Here is a 16560-nt window from a genome sequence, read left to right on the forward strand (position 1 = left end):
TCACAAGCCTGTGCTTCAGTACTTTCCTTGTATGTGGGTAGTAGACTAAGTGTGCTGGGCTATTCTTGTCAAACCCTACAAACACTCCCTTCTCGCATCTGGGATCCAACTTTTTCCTGTCCTGTTTGTATGCGTAACACACCGTTCAAAACACTCTCATTTTCGAAAGGTCTGGTTTCTTTCCCGTCAGCATGTAGTATGGGGTTTATTTGACCCGACTATTGTAGCACCTGTTGCGTATTACTGCAGCAGTCATCACGGCATATGTCCACAATTCTTTAGGCAAGTTACTCTCGATAAGCATACATCTACCCATCTCAAATACAGGGATGGATTAACGAACGGGCCTACCGGGCCCAGGCCCAGGGGCCCATGAGCTCAGGGGGGCCCTAAGCCAGAGCCTCTGCGTGAAGTCGCTGTTATGTATCTCTTATTTGTGGTTGAAAAAGGTGTATTTTGTTCATTTGCTAATGGCTTTAATTGAGTGTACCTGTGCTGTGTTAGAAAGTGTGCATGTGCGCCAGGGGCGTAACCACAGACAATGCAGCCAGCGTGGAAGGTTCGTAGTCAAAGCAGACCCAGCTTTAAACATTTTTCAGAACATTTAGATGTGTGTGTGTTGCTAGTCTAATGCGACAGTGATCAAGGATAATTTATTTTTGTACTCCCTGCGATCCCTTGTGCTATATATTCCCTCAAAATGGCAAACTTGTCTCTGTCATGGTTTTCATAATTTTTAGGGCGAAATCGTCAGTAGCAATCTATAACACATATGCTTATCGTGCATACACTATAGAAACTATTAAAAAGCTGATTTAATTAAATTAATAATTTCTTATTTAATTTGTTATTTTTGTCATATACAGATAATTCAATGATGATTGCTGGGTAATATGTATCGCCAATGTCAAGTCTCTATTTGATCATGTGATACGATATAGCTAGTTTAGGCGCAGAATCTGAACGTCAAGACCTACAAGCTGACCGAGCACAGTACGGTACACTTGCCGAACGACGCCTTTCAAACATAAAAGTGGTAATGCATGATTTTCTCTTTCAATGGACAGGATAGCCAGCCCATTCAGCCTCTCCTGCCCCATGCTGCTCAGGTAGGTCTTAATCAGTTTCAATTTGGAGAAAAATCACTCGGCTGTTGCCCTGTCACATGTAATGTCAGAAACAATAGCAGGGCAGTGCACCGAAGGTGGATGTTACGGAGTAAACTTTGACCTGTTTACTTTCCCAATACAATAGCCAAAGTATCTAATTCGACCGTTAAATCCAACACATTGTTGGTAATATATATATATGTATACGCCTAATGGTGTTTGTGTGTGCGTGCGTGTTTTGCGAGCGCACAATTTTTTTTTTCGCGAAGGGGGAGGGGGGGCCCTTTAACATGTCCAGGCCCAGGGGCCCGTGGTTTCCTAATCCGTCCATGCTCAAATAGAGTTCTCCAGTTTCTCTCAGCAGTTCCGTTTTGGTGAGGAGAGTAAGGTGCTGAGGTCTCATGTCGTATGCTATTCTTACTCAGCAAAGCTTGGAATTTTCCCCCTGTGTACTCTGTGCCATTGTCTGACCTAATACACTTTATCTTCCCATAAGGGGCAGTGTCAGCAATGAATTTCTCGGTTGCTTTGGCAGTATCACTTTTAACCTTCAAGAAATAGACAAACACTACGCTTGTGTAGTCATCAGTAAATGATAAAACATATCGAAAACCATCTTTTGCTTCTGGCTCGATAGGGCCAGCTAAATCAGTATGCACTAGATCAAGTGCTGCCTTTGCTCTTTCATCTGGTTCTCGGTTTCTGCTCTGAGCAAATTTCCCTTGTATGCAGACATCGCAATTTAAGTTAGATCTATCGACTGGCCCCTTGATTTTCATTCCCTCTACAACATTTTGCAGTTTAGAGACATCATCATAGTTACAGTGACCTAGGATCTCGTGCCAGGTTTGGACTTTGACTTTGACTTTGACTATATCATAACATGCATTACACTCATCATCATTCTCACCACTATAAGTGTTCAGATAGTACAGTCTGTTGTACTCTTTGATGTCAAACCTGGTCCCGTCTTTGTGGATGAGCTGGTCACGGCCCTGTTTGAAGTTCACTGAAGCTCCGTTGGTCGTCGCGGTTTTCACAGAGAAAATGTCCTGTGGATAGGATGGAATATACAACGCCCTTTTTAGCGTCGCTTTCACCCATTGGCCCTCGCTGTTAATGAGGAAGATCTCTGCATCACCTCTTTTTGACGCGACACCGCACATCCTCGTTCCATCGGCCAATTCCAAAATGTGCTTCTCTGGCTGGAAAGTGTTGTCAAAGTTCTTGAATTTTTCAATGTCAGTTATTATGTGTGATGTAGCGCCCGTATCGACCATCAGGCCTCTCTGTCTTGATCCGTTGAGTTGTCGTTCACTTATCTTGAACGCATATCCATGTTCGTTTTCCTCTTCAGCTTTCGCTTGCTTTGCATCATCTCCCATTCTCCGTCTGCACGTGGCATTTCTGTGTGTTGGACTTCTGCAAAAACTGCACCACTGCTTCGGTCGCTGGTGCTGCTCGTTCGGGCATGCTCCTAGCTATATGCCCCTTTTGATTGCAGTTGAAGCAAAGTAATGCTCTCTCTTCCCCCAGCTCCCGAGGTTGAGGCAGTCACCTTCATCACACCGTCATCACTTGAGTTAGCATTTTGCTTCTCCGTGCTCTCAAAACATCTCAGCTTGGTTTTAAACTCCGTAAACTCCATCTTCTCGTCACCCTGGGTTATGTGGATGGCAAATGGCTTAAATGACTCCGGCAACCCCTTCAGAATCATTGCTATTAGAAGTCCATCACTAAGGTTTTCTTCGGCATTTCGAAGTGCTGTAATGGCAGTCTCTGCCCTAATTATGTAGTCTGTGACACTCTCATTAGCTGCCTTCTGTAGAGACGTTAGCTCTGTGTATAGGCTTATCACACGTGGTTTTCCTTTACCTGCGTAATGATCCCTCAGAATGGTCAGAGCTTTTCGGCCGTTATCAGTAGCTTCTCTCATGACCAGAGACAGACTTTTGTCGTCCAAAAACTGTATTAACTCGACATAGGTTTCTTCGTTTTTAACTTCGTCATTAACATCGTCCTCGCCTGGTTCTTGCAGTATGGTCTCCTTCAGCCCTTGAAGACGTAGGTAGCCCAAAAACTTTGTTTCCCATATCTCGTAATTCTTTTCATCTCTGTCAAAGCATAACCTGCTCCATCAGTTTCCAACGTCCCGCCTGGGCCCATAACCTGTTGCGTTGTACATCTTAGGGTAGGATAACCGGTTCACTTTATCTACACATTTACGGAGGAATAAGTGACACAGCTCGCCATCGGAATTACTTTACCGGAAAGAGAACAATCATTTATTATGCACCTGCTTATATACAATACAGCAATACGTAACGTCCAATCAGATCACTGCATGAGAGCATAAGACCCCCACTAAAATCAACATTACCTCAGAGGAAGAACTCGGAGGAGACACAGACAACTGCAAGTAGGCTACTGCAGACAAGTTGTCATGTGCACAGCAGAGCACATGCGGGTCCGGCATTTAAAATATGCCATATATTTTTAATCCAGTGGCAGTAGAGAGTGTATTAAAAACCCCATTCTTAAAAAACTTGTACGGTTTTATAAATTACTTTTGCATTGAATTACTAATGTGGAAGTGGAGGGGGAGATGAAAAGGTGCCATTGGCATTGGCAGAATGTTCTGAGGTTTAGCGAACAAGGTAGGCTACTTGTTTTTGCATTGATTTTCTATTTATCGGAAATATTCATTGTTTACACTGGAAACAGTTGGACTGAGGAAAGATATTGTGTGTGTCTGTGAAATTAGTATCTAATTGCTATTTGTGCCTACAAGGTACTGTTGTACCTGCTGCAACTACAGACGGTAATCTTTTTTTCTTTTTGGGGTAAACTGTTTTTCTGTTGGGGTAAATTTGATTTCTGCCTAAAAAACACATTCTTAATTAATATTTTTTTGCTGTGTATTTGTGGTTTGTTTGTTTTATAGATACCCCACCCCTCACTCCTGAAATGGTAGTAGGGCAACCCACTCCAGAAGTTGTCAGGAGTTTTGTTCTGGACAAATCTTGGTGGAGCAAGCCACTGAGTTTGTCCCAGCATGAACAGGTATCAATACACCTGATGACTACATTGATGTGGTACTGTACTTGTACATAGTTAATGTTGAACTTGTATAAAATGTTTGAAATATATTTTATTATGCTTCTGACAGCTCCAAAACACTCTTGGCATGAGTGATGAGGAGGAGGTGGCATACACTGATCGCATTGCATTAACAAGAAAGGACTTCATCACACTTGCTAATCCTGTAGAAGTTGCCGAAAACGTAAGGACATCATGACATACTAACAGTTTGATAGAGTAGTACAGTGTTTTGTGGTATAGTGTCCCTTTTTTCCCATAGGTGCTGAATTTGTGTTTCCAGCTTCTACAAAAAATGGCTAGTCAACAGGTAGCAAAGATCTTTTAACAGTTTTGGAACACTCAAGTCAGCATATTTTCCTCACATCCACGCTGATACCTAAAATACTTTTTAGAACATTGACATCTTTGCTGCTGATTGCCATGTGACTGTCACTTGGTTGCCCCCATATTCAGCAGACCCCATGGATCACCTCCCTGTATGTACCAATAGAATGATTCATAGTTATTCTTCACACTAAAGTGTTTGTCATTCAAAGCTAAACCTAGCGCGTGAACATATAATGCTTCTGTCTGTCTGTAGGTTGATGTGAAAATGCTTACCTCTTCTTAAACCCTTTTTGATGTCTTTTTCTAACCTTTAACTTAACACATAGGGCATTCTCAAGCAGAGAGGCTCTACTAGTTGTGGGGTGTTCATCCTAATAGTACGAAATATTGCCATCCTTTGTTCCTTGCATAATTTCTTCCTGTAATCTTGTGGTTTGTTCATGGATATTCAATTTGTTTGTTTACAGTATGATGTCTACATCATGTTTGGCCTCTATTTTGACTTCACAGAGGTGTGTTTTTCAATCGCTTTTTAACATTTCATCTTATAAGGTCTATGTTTCAATTCAAATATGTGCTTTTCCACAAACTTCCACAGACATGAACATTGCAAGGCGATGGCGGTCACTTCTGTTGTTGGACAACTTTCCACCAAGGTAACTCCTATTAACTAGGGTTTTTCCAACTGTTTTTAACTCTTATGAAAAAAGTGGACATTTGAACCCTTCTATATGTTGCCATCCATAAGATTTACTTATGTCAAACCTTTGCTGAAGGCTGTCATCTGACAGAAAACAGAAAAAGGGAGCCACAGATAACCAACACACCAGGACAGTGTGGTAATATGTTCTTTCTTAAGTTTTTGGCAATGTTTCTCTGGACAATTCATGGTGTGGTGTAATATGGGAGTTCCCTTGGATAATGTAAAATCTACTAAACCCTTTTTTTTTTTATCTTTCCCTTGTGTTCCCAGTGGAGTGGAAAAGGCTCAATATGAGGCGGTTCCAGGACGTGTCTCCTTTCCCAAAATTATGTATATGAAAAACAGGATGCACTGCACAAGCTGAGAACCACTGATGACCTGGAGGCTAAAGACCCCTTCTTGTTTATATTTACACAACAAGAGGACATGGAGGTGTTTCTCCAAGGTTGTGTGGATCAACAGCACCTCCCCTTCAGACCCTGTGTCCATTACAATGGACGTCACATGACAGTTTTTTTTTTTTTTTACTTTTTGTAACATTTATCACCACCTGATACCTCAAGTTCATTTCATTGGATGTTTAACAACCAATCAAACGGCAGTATGTAGAAGTTGAGATGGAGGCAGTAGAAGTTGAGATGGAGGCAGTGGAAGGTCAGGATGAGGAAGACAGAGAGGATTATGAGCCAGAGGAGGCAGATAGAAACCTGTTACTTGAGGATGACCCTCTTGTAAACATCACAAAGAAGAGTGATATTGAGTGGCGTCACACCCCCTTTACCCCTGTAAACACGACATGGGAAAGTCCTGCTCCTGCTCCTGAACCCCCTGAGCCACTAACACCATATGACTACTTCAAGCAATATGTTCCCAGTGAGATGTTCCAGCTGATGACAACAATGACTAACATCTATGCAGAACAAAAAGCAGTCAAGGGGTATAAACATGCATCAATATCTGAGATTGAAGCCCTTGTCGGTCTACATATGGCAATGGGGGTACTGGGTTTGCCAAGAGTGCGAATGTACTGGTCTTCCAGTATTAATATCGGCCTTTTCCGGGATACCCTGTCTCGTGACAGATTTTTCCAGCTTCGCTCCAACCTGCATGTGGTGAACAACAATGAGAGGCCTTCTGACAACACTGATGTGTTCTACAAGGTCAGACCACTATATGATTCCATAAGGAAACGCTGTCTAGAGCTGCCATTGGAGGAAGATCTCTCTATTGATGAGCAGATTGTGCCTTTCAGGGGGAAACTTTCTGTGCTTCAGTACATCAAAGGGAAGCCAGAACCATGGGGAGTCAAGGTGTATTTCCTCTGCGGCAAAAGTGGCATTGGTTATGACTTCCTCATCTATCAAGGTGCCACAACAGAGCTCTCTGAGCAGAGAAAGATGGTTTTAGGACATGGGGCAGCTGTGGTCACCCACCTGTGCCAGAGAATCCAGACTCCTAGCCACAAGCTCTTTTTTGACAACTTCTTCACCACCTACAATGTCCTTGAAGTGCTGGCAGAAAAGAAAATCCATGCAGCTGGAACAGCTAGGGTTTGTCGCTTTGCAAAGCCCCCACTGAAGACAGACAAGGAAATGAAAAAGAAAGGGCGGGGGAGCCACGATGAAGTGAGGAGTAGGGATGGAAAGGTGGTTCTAGTCAAGTGGTTTGATAACCGCTCTGTTGTGCTGGCCTCCAACTTTGTTGGTGTAGGAGATGAAGACGAAGTTGAGCGGTGGGAGCAGAAAGAGGGGCGGTTTTTGAAGATCAAGCGTCCAGAGGTGGTGAAGAAATACAACCAGGCCATGGGAGGGGTGGACAAGCTTGATCAACTCATCAGCCTTTACAGGATTGCAATCCGGTCCCGCAAATGGCCACTGCGCATGATTACTCATGCCTTTGATGTTGCTGTAGTGAACAGCTGGCTTGAGTATCGCGGAGACAAAGAACGCCAGGGCACTCGGCCACAGCAAATCATGGATCTCCTTGACTTCAAAATGAATGTGGCAGAAGCTCTTGTGCGCGTGGGGAAGCCCCATGCATTGAGAAAACGAGGGAGGCCGAGCAGTTCCAACACACCCAGTCCATGTACAAGTCCAACTCCTCATGATGAGCCAGCAAAAAAGAGAAGAGCCATGGAACAACGGCCCATTCAAGAGGTGCAGACCGACATGCTGGACCACATGCCAAATTATGATGAAAAAAAAGAAGCAACAAGATGCAAATTGCCAGGCTGTTCCGGAAAAACGCATGTCTACTGTGACGAGTGCAAGGTGCACTTCTGCTTTGTGTCACAGAGAAACTGCCCACAGAAAATAAGGGCTAAAGTGACAGAATTGTGAGATTCTCAATCGTTTTTTGTTTGTGAATTGTAAAATAACAACAAACTAAAAAACCTATGATGATATATTTTACAGCTGTTTAGACCTTACAAAACAAAAACAATAGTTTTAACTGTTCATGTTCCATGTGATGTCAATGTGACAATGGTAAGACTTAAAACATGTATGATGTTGTCATATGATGTTGTCATATGATGGTTGGTATTTTACAACTGTTTGGACCCGATTTTAAAGAGTTCTGATAAAAAAAAAAAATTATTGAGTCTCATTTCTGATTGCATTAAGGATGGGAAAAAGTCATTATTATATTTTTCACAACCTTGGAACACAATTCAGGTCTGAAGTGCCTCTGTTACTCTTAAGTTGTATTTTAAAATGTTATGCGTTTCTGTGCATCTTTTTCGATGTATCTTTATTTGTTTACTTTACCACTTTGCCATATGTTTGTGTGCCATGGTCGGTGTGTGTGTGCGTGTGTGTGTGTGTGTGTGTGTGTTCTGTAATTATACCGGACCATCAGTGCCTTCACATAGTTTTAATACGTTGTTTTTTTGATAAAGCACAATTTTTTGTATTGTTTGGTGACTTGCTGATTAAATGTTCTTATGATAAAAGTGATTTGTGGTTTTGTTTATGTAGAGCACAGTGTTATTGATTGACACTTTTACGCACACAGTCCAGTAAAAATATAGGCTAAATCACAATCTGGAGAAAATCACAGAAAGGATGGTAAGCACTGAGGCAAAGATCTGATTGTGGTGTCAAATATTTAGCTTTTCATAAAATACATAAATAAAGTTTTCGACGGACAGTCGGCAGCGAGAATATTTGTATTTAAATACTGCACACTGATACTCGTAATGTAATTATGACGGATTACCCTGTTGTATTATAAACATAAAGGCTGAAATTATCTTTACCACGGTAAAAACAATAGCCTACTTGACTGTAAAAGGAGCTTCTTATCGTTCATCAAACTATAACGTTATACGTACTGAAACTTTAATATTCAACACACCGTAGGTCTACCACAACATTTATTAGCTTGTAGCTAAATAACATTTTAACCAAGAACTTTAAATGAATCCTGTAAACACTTCTCGCTCAGTATTCGTTCGTGCAATTGGCTGTCAATGGTCAATGCTGCTGATTGGCGGATCAGTGGCATGTCCCGCCCCATGCCAGTGGCATGTACTTCCTCATGCCACATGCCACTGAAAGATCTAACTCCCTCTCAATAGATTTCAAGGTTCTCTTACTAGTCTATAAATCACTCCATAGTCATGCACCTGAATATATAACAGACATGCTCTCAAGGTACACACCCAGTAGATCCCTGAGGTCCTCCGGCACTGAACTCTAACAGTTCCAAAAGCCAGGACAAAGAAACATGGGGAAGCAGCTTTTAGTTTCTATGCCCCCAACCTTTGGAACACTGCCAGAATACCTAAGAATGGCTGAAACGGTTGAAACCTTTAAACATGCACTTAAGACATACCTCTTTGATCTCGCTTATCACTCACTGTAAAATGTATTTAACATTTATGGAACATTTATTTATTTACTTATTTCTGTCTCTTTTCAAGTGTTTGTACCTGCCATCCCCTATGCAGAGACCCTTTAATTAATACTGGTCTGTCCTTGAATAATCTGCATCCCCTATGCAGAGACCCTTTAATTAATACTGGCCTGTCCTTGACTAATCTGCATCCCCTATGCAGAGACCCTTTAATTAATACTTGTCTCTCCCTGACAGCCTGCAACTGTAGAAACTGCACTGTCATGATTTTAGAAAACATGGCTCTCTGCTTGACCTTACATGACCCTCATCTCTAAAAACAGGCCTCTCTGCTTGACCTTACATGACCCTCATCTCTAAAAACAGGCCTCTCTGCTTGACCTTACATGACACTCATCTCTGCACACAGGCCTCTCTGCTTGACCTTACATGACCCTCATCTCTAAAAACAGGCCTCTCTGCTAGACCTTACATGACCCTCATCTTTGCACACAGGCCTCTCTGCTTGACCTTACGTGACACTTGTTTTTGCAAAATGCTCCATGTTCATCACACCACTGTATTTCGAGAAGGTCCTTTTCATTTTGCCCGGATAAAGGAATTTCAAGACATTTAACAAAAATACTTCGGAAATAAATCACAGACACACACACACACACACCAAGAAAAAGAGTACATTGAATGCCAGTCTATAACTCTTTATTCATCATTTGCACCAGAAACATTACTCTCATTACAACGGTATTAATAAAGAAACAGAGGAACACATTTTAAAACATACTGGTCTCATTACAACGGTATTAATAAAGAAACAGAGGAACACATTTTAAAACATACTGGTCTCATTATAACAGTATTAATAAAGAAACAGAGGAACACATTTTAAAACATACTGGTCTCATTATAACGGTATTAATAAAGAAACAGAGGAACACATTTTAAAACATACTGGTCTCATTACAATGGCATTAATAAAGAAACAGAGGAACACATTTTAAAACATACTGGTCTCATTATAACGGTATTAATAAAGAAACAGAGGAACACATTTCATTGGGTGTCAATTGTTGGATGAATACAGTCTCATTAAGATTTACTGTCATGGTACATAATATTGTGGTTGTCATATAAAACCAGGTATCAGAACATGTATGCAATAACAGAGGGACTAAACACTTGGGAGAGTGAGGTTATGCAACACAGAGCTCAAAACCTTTCACACACAATGTCTTATGTCTGCTGTGGTGATACTGCATGTGTTACAGCAGAGGTCTAGAGGTACAGATATTGTAATAGCTGGGGTCCAGAGATGGGGAAATGGCTTCAGTCGGTTGTTGTCCCCAAGATCAAAGACTCTCAGGCCCAGCTGCTGGATCCTTACGTGTGAGTGATGTGTGTGTGTGTGTGTGTGTGTGTGTGTGTGTGTGTGTGTGTGTGTGTGTGGCCCAGCTGCTAGATCCTTACGTGTAAGTGATGTGTTAAATGATGGGATGTGTTAAATGATGTGCTAACAGCATCTAGATATGTCAGTCACAACAGCCTCACTGATGATCCAGACCCTATTAAAAACCCAGGGTAGAGTGTGTGAGTGAATGTGGTCTGGACTCTGTGCAGGAGGGTCATTGTGTCAGAGATGCTGTAGAAGGCCAGAGTTCCTGCCCTGTGATCCACATACACTCCTATTCTGGAGCTGGCCACTAGAGGGAGTTTAGTGTCTTCATTTTTGTGTTTGAAAATGGAGCTGTTGCTGGTGAGTCTCAGACTCCAGGACTTATCATTCAGTCCAAACCTACACTCATAACCCTTTCCTGACCTGGTGATGCTTTTATATGAGACTGAAATATGAACCCAGTCCCCCACACTCCACTCAACCTCCCAGTAGCAGCGTCCAGACACACCCTCTCTACACAGCACCTGCCCCCACCAATCAAATCTCTCTGGATGATCAGGATATGACTGCATCCTTTCGCTCCTCTCCACCCTCCTGTTCCCCTCAGACAGTTGGAGCATTATGTATGCTGTGTTTGGATCCAGTGTGAAGTGACAGGAGTCTAATGGAGGAGAAGAAAGGACAAACTTAGGTATTTAAATGTGTTAGGTGTGTATGTGTGAGTGTGTGTGTGTGTGTGTGTTGTTGTTGTTGTTAATGATATGATTCCTTGCATGTGGGGGATGACATTTATTTCTGTGATTTCTTCTGTGAGGGAGATTTGTTTTTGTGTGTGTGATTCTGTATATGTTCGTGCAGGTGTACATGTATGAATGTCTGTATTCAAAAATTCAAAAGTGAGTGTGGTTATGTCTGAGTGTGTGTGTGTATCATACTATGCTGATAATACTGATGCTGATAAAGTGGCCATATTACATAATTAACAACATTAGTTGTTTACCTAAATGTATCTCTCTATCTGTATATCAAATTTGTCTTTACAAACCAAATTCTCTCTTTCATAGCGTGACCTTTGCTCGCAAATACTGATTGCTGTGGAAACATTGTTCCTCATCACCATATCCATTTAGTACTTATACACATATTGGCAGCTGAACTCTATGAACTAGACTATCTTCACTGTGGGATGCTGCTGTAGTCTCTCCACCTGATCTACACACACAATTCGATCAAATGTCCCATTAGCCAGTTTAAATTAACGTGATGATTGAGGACAGGCTATCTCGGTTCGTCCAAGGCTGATCCAAACAAAGGGCCTCATTCTCGAACACAGTTGAGAAGAATTTACGATGGAATTTCTTCTGAACTCCACTTCCGGTGGATTTAGGAACACATTTGGCATTCATGAAAGTTTTCTCATCTGGGATTTGTTCTGAACTTCAGAAGACTTTCAGAACGCGAAATAGCAGTCGTAAATCGGCCAGAGTTTTCTCAAATGAGATTCCTCAAAAAACCACAAGATGCCCCACTTGGCCGCTCCGTGTTAAGGGCTGAATTTGTGAGAAATCGTTGGTGATTGCAGACACTCTACAGACATCCTTGGATTAAAATAATTATAATAATAATAAATACGAGAATATTTGTATCATTAACAATTACGTTTCACATGTATAGTCATGAGGCACCGTGATGTCATAAAATAAATAAAAGGACTACCCCAGAATGCTGCGCTCGTCTAGTGAGCGCTGTTTGCCGTCTCTGCAAGTACGGCAATCCAGACTATTTTCATTTGTAGTTCCACGTTGGTGGAACGAACTGCCTAGCACTACCAGAGCAGGGGCGTCCCTCTCTACCTTTAAGAAGCTTTTGAAGACCCAACTGTTCAGAGAGCACCTCCCTTCCTAACTGGCACTTCGACTAGCACTTACAGCAGTTACATTCCCGCACTTTTTTATTTTCGATTTAGTTTTTCTATTTCTTATGTAAAGTAGTATTTATTGTTACAGTAGGTCTCTATTGCTCGTAGCTTGACTGTTCTTTCCCTTGTACATCGCTTTGGACAAAAGCGTCTGCTAAATGACTAAATGTAAATGTACACGAACACTGCAAATGTAAATGAATAAATAAATAAGCACTAAACTCAATCGCGTTGAAATAGCCATAGTGGAATAGAACTAATACTAATGGGCGGTGTTAGGCGCAGATGACGCGACGAGGTTCTTGTTTGATAAATAGGATGCAAAATACCGTGCGCTATATGCGGTTTGGCAAAGGCGCTGATTGCGCTGCGGTCGCAATGTTAATAAATGAGGCCCTGAGTGTGTAAATGTTCCAGTGGCTGTATATTCAAAAGCATGAATGTGTGTGTGTGTGTGTGTGTGTGTGTGTGTGTGTGTGTGTGTGTGTGTAGGTTAGAATTTGTATGTGGGTTTGCTAATTTGATCATGATTATATGCCCATGAGTGTATCCCTGTGTGTGCATGTGTGTGTGCACGTTTTGTGTGTATGTGTGATAGCTTGCATGTCTTTATGTCCAACTTACACTGTGAGAACTCCTCTCTGGTCACTGGTTCAGACACTGAGACAGAAAACATCACATTACAGCCCATTAAACTGAGAGAGAAGGGCATTCGTAAATAGATTCATGAATTCATTATCTCAATTCGGCCAAGATTTCTACAATCATTTTAACACTTCTTATACCGTCTCAATACCATGTAAACTTTTTCAAAACACTAAACCCATTCACAGGTGAGTTAAACTTTGGATAATTTTCATTGCTTTGATACAAAATGTATTCAATGACCACCTCTTCTGAAATTCATGGATACCTGTCTCAGTCAATGTTCACCACCAGTAACACTCTGTGTAACTACAGCAATTTTTCAGACATTTAGATTCTCTGCTCAGAACAATTCACTTCAAAACTGGACAACATTTCGTTCACTATTGATGGAAAGATGCAGTATTCAATAGACAAATGAATATACTTGAAGTAAGACAGATTATTCTCATTGTTTGCAGAAATTGTGTTCAGTTTTATGCTTTGTTTTGTTTGTTTGCAGCCTTGTTACCAACTATACAAAAGTGGTACAGAACAGCATGTGCATTGAGATGTGCATGTGTGATGTAGTTGTTGATGAAGACATTTTCCCATTACAGTTTTTTACAATCACAAACAATTTGAAGCATTGCAAAATGCATATGTTATGTGCTGCTGTATCCTCCATTTTTACATAGTTTAGTGTTGCATTGCTTAGTTCATATTGTAATACCAAACAAATACAGTCAAAAAAAAATTCAGCTCTATGCCTCAAGACAACTCTATGCTAAATGTTCTGTGGTAAACTATAGTACCAAGAACAGTGTGCAGACATGTTTCATTCCCAGTACAGTAAGTGAATCAACAGCACATGAGTCTGCTACTAGAAGTGTCCTGCAGCCTTAATGCTGATCCGTGGTGTCCCCTGAATGTAGTGTGAAATGTTTATGAATTTCACATTTACAGTACCGCAACATTCTCCTTTGTCTTGAATCTTTAGCACATCTTATCCAACCCTGAAATCCCCCATATTCCACAAATATTTATAAGGCAAGTGTGATTTCTGGGTCACATTCTCTCAATGACCCTATCGATATATATCGTTGTCATCTGTCCAATCATCAGAAATGACATGGCTCAGATATTTATTTCCTCACAAACACCAAGGGGACTGCCAGATAAATAAAAGGTAGGGAAGGTTAATTTCCTGTCCTGATTACTTCTGACTATCATTATGTGGCTTTTCTTTGCATTATATTTTATATCATGATCTATGCCATACTGAGAGCACACCCTCAGCATCTGTTGCAGCCCAGCACTACATGGGCTGAGTAAGACCAAATCATCTGCGTACATCAGATGATTGACAATAGATTCACCTACAAGACAGCCTGTATTTGCCTTATTCAGCTGGCTTGATAAGTCGTCCATATAAACATTAAACAAAAAGGGAGATAAAATTCCTCCTTGTCGAACTCTGTTACCAACAAAGAAAGGAGCTGATAAAAACATTGTCCCATTTAAAATGAAAAGTTTGATTGGCATACCAGAACACCAACATCCTCACAAGAGGTTTAGGGACACCTCTCGCTAGCAGCTTCATAAACAGCGTTTCATGACAAATTCTATCGAAAGCTTTGGAAGCATCAATAAAGCATAAAAATACAGATGAATCAAGACTTGTGTACCTAGAGACAATCTCCTTCAGAGCATAGATACAGAGATCAGTTCCATGTTTTCTTTTAAACCCAAACTGATTGTCAGCAGTCAGAACATACATTTCCAATTTCATTAACAGAATTCTCTCAAACACTTTAGACAAGATACTAGCTAATGCAATGGGTCGATAGTTGTCTATGCTGTTCAGTTTACCAGCCTCATCTTTAAGAACAGGCACTAACAGCACTGACATAATAGAGTTCGGTAGAACACCATGAACCATAATTCCAGTAAGACACATGGCTAGTCTATAACTGGCATTTTTTTGGATGCTCTGCAGAAATGCAATCCATACCACAAGCTTTGTTGTTGTCAGCATGTGGATGGAATCATAAATATCTACTGAGGACCCCCTCGAAAACGAGATGCTGCATCTCAAGGGGTTATCCTCCAAACAATAAATTTCAAATTTCAATTTCTACTGGTCTAACTATCATGTCTGCAGAGAGACCTTTATATTCATTATCAATTCTAACGGTGTTACTTTTAACACAATTAAATAGTTTACTGTAGTGATCACGCCGTAGATCAGCAATCTTCTCTGGACAACTAACCCCCTTGATATAGTGCTGTCTTGAGGCATTTAGCTGAATTTCATATTTACTGTATTTGTTTTGTATTTCAATATGTACTGTAAGATATGTCATACGTTTTTCTTATCTTTTGCAATGCAACACAAAACTATGCAAAAAATAGGATACAGCAACACATAATATATGCATTTTGTAATGCATTTGGTTTCCACCCGCTCACCTGCACCACGTTCACACTCACCGGAATACTAGTCACCCACACCTGTCACTGTCCCTACTTATACCTCGCACTCCCTTCACTCTGTGTCTGGTATCGCACTATACGGATTACCTTCGAGTTCCTGCTTGCCTGACGTTTGGTGAGTATCACCATAGTTCGCATTCAAGTTTGCCTTTTGTTCTGTTCCTAGCCTTAGTTATAGTTCTGTTTATAACCTTGCCGAGTGTTTTGTTTTCCGCTGCGGCGTTGAAGTAGATAGTTTAGTTCAGTTAAACAGTTCGACTCTGTTGTGTTTCTTTCTGCGCCTTCAGTGCCAGTTTTATCCAGTGCTTCGAGGCCTGCGCCCCTCCGTGGGTTTTGCCTACGTGTAAGAGGATCTGTTTCCTCGTCATCTGTGTTCCCTACAACCTGTGGTCTGTCGTTTGTCCCTGGCTGTTCCATTTGCAATAAACTCTGTTTCTCAAGAATTACAATCTCTGTCAGTCCGTTCCGTGACATGTATACTGTATGAACCCAATCAGAATTAGTTTAACATGTTCTTTTTAAAACTAATGATCCAAAGCCATTGAGTTTCAGGTTGGTAATATAATTTTTCTTGTAGTTAACACTGATAATGGGTCCCACAGACCCAAACACAAGAGACATTATGAGTCTCCAGCTGCTTTAGTCTTAACACTTGGGAGTCCAAGACCTGTTAGACTCTTTTAGGTAGAGGCCTCCAACCTCCCACTGACAAGAGAAGATGAAGATGAGAGAGACACTCATCTTCATTAGGATGGGAACAATGAAGCATTTAAAAGTCCTTCAGTTCTTAAACCATTTCATTGATTCATGAACACATCCTAATTGCAGACATAATGGGTTAAATCAGTTTAGAGTATGTACACTGGGATGTCTCTAGCCTCTTTCAGATATGAACTCTGGAGAATAGGATCAGGAGTTTGCCTGGACGCAGCCATTCAGTCTCACACCTTACGCTAATTGGAATGCCGTGTCCCAAATCTGCTGCTGTTTTAATGTCAAATTCCCAGAGTTATGATAGAAAACTAGAGAGAAG

General features: G+C 41.1%; 2 protein-coding genes across 2 annotated transcripts; one reads left to right on the forward strand and one right to left on the reverse strand.

Annotated features, from left to right (window-relative positions):
• The first annotated feature begins 4807 nt into the window (after positions 1-4807).
• On the forward strand, positions 4808-8285 carry LOC122128637 (piggyBac transposable element-derived protein 3-like). The gene is made up of 2 exons (XM_042703027.1): positions 4808-5194; positions 5315-8285. Exon 2 carries the CDS (start codon positions 5859-5861, stop codon positions 7578-7580), a length of 1722 nt encoding a protein of 573 aa, XP_042558961.1. The 5' UTR covers positions 4808-5194; positions 5315-5858; the 3' UTR covers positions 7581-8285.
• A 1790-nt stretch (positions 8286-10075) lies between these two features.
• On the reverse strand, positions 10076-16001 carry LOC116218384 (stonustoxin subunit beta-like). The gene is made up of 3 exons (XM_031559900.2): positions 15869-16001; positions 13032-13067; positions 10076-11150 (listed from the first exon to the last, which is right to left on the reverse strand). Exons 1-3 carry the CDS (start codon positions 15999-16001, stop codon positions 10630-10632), a joined length of 690 nt encoding a protein of 229 aa, XP_031415760.2. The 3' UTR covers positions 10076-10629.
• Positions 16002-16560: the final 559 nt, after the last annotated feature.

This window comes from Clupea harengus, chromosome 22, assembly GCF_900700415.2.
Source record: "Clupea harengus chromosome 22, Ch_v2.0.2, whole genome shotgun sequence".
In the NCBI taxonomy this organism is placed as follows: Eukaryota; Metazoa; Chordata; class Actinopteri; order Clupeiformes; family Clupeidae; genus Clupea; species Clupea harengus.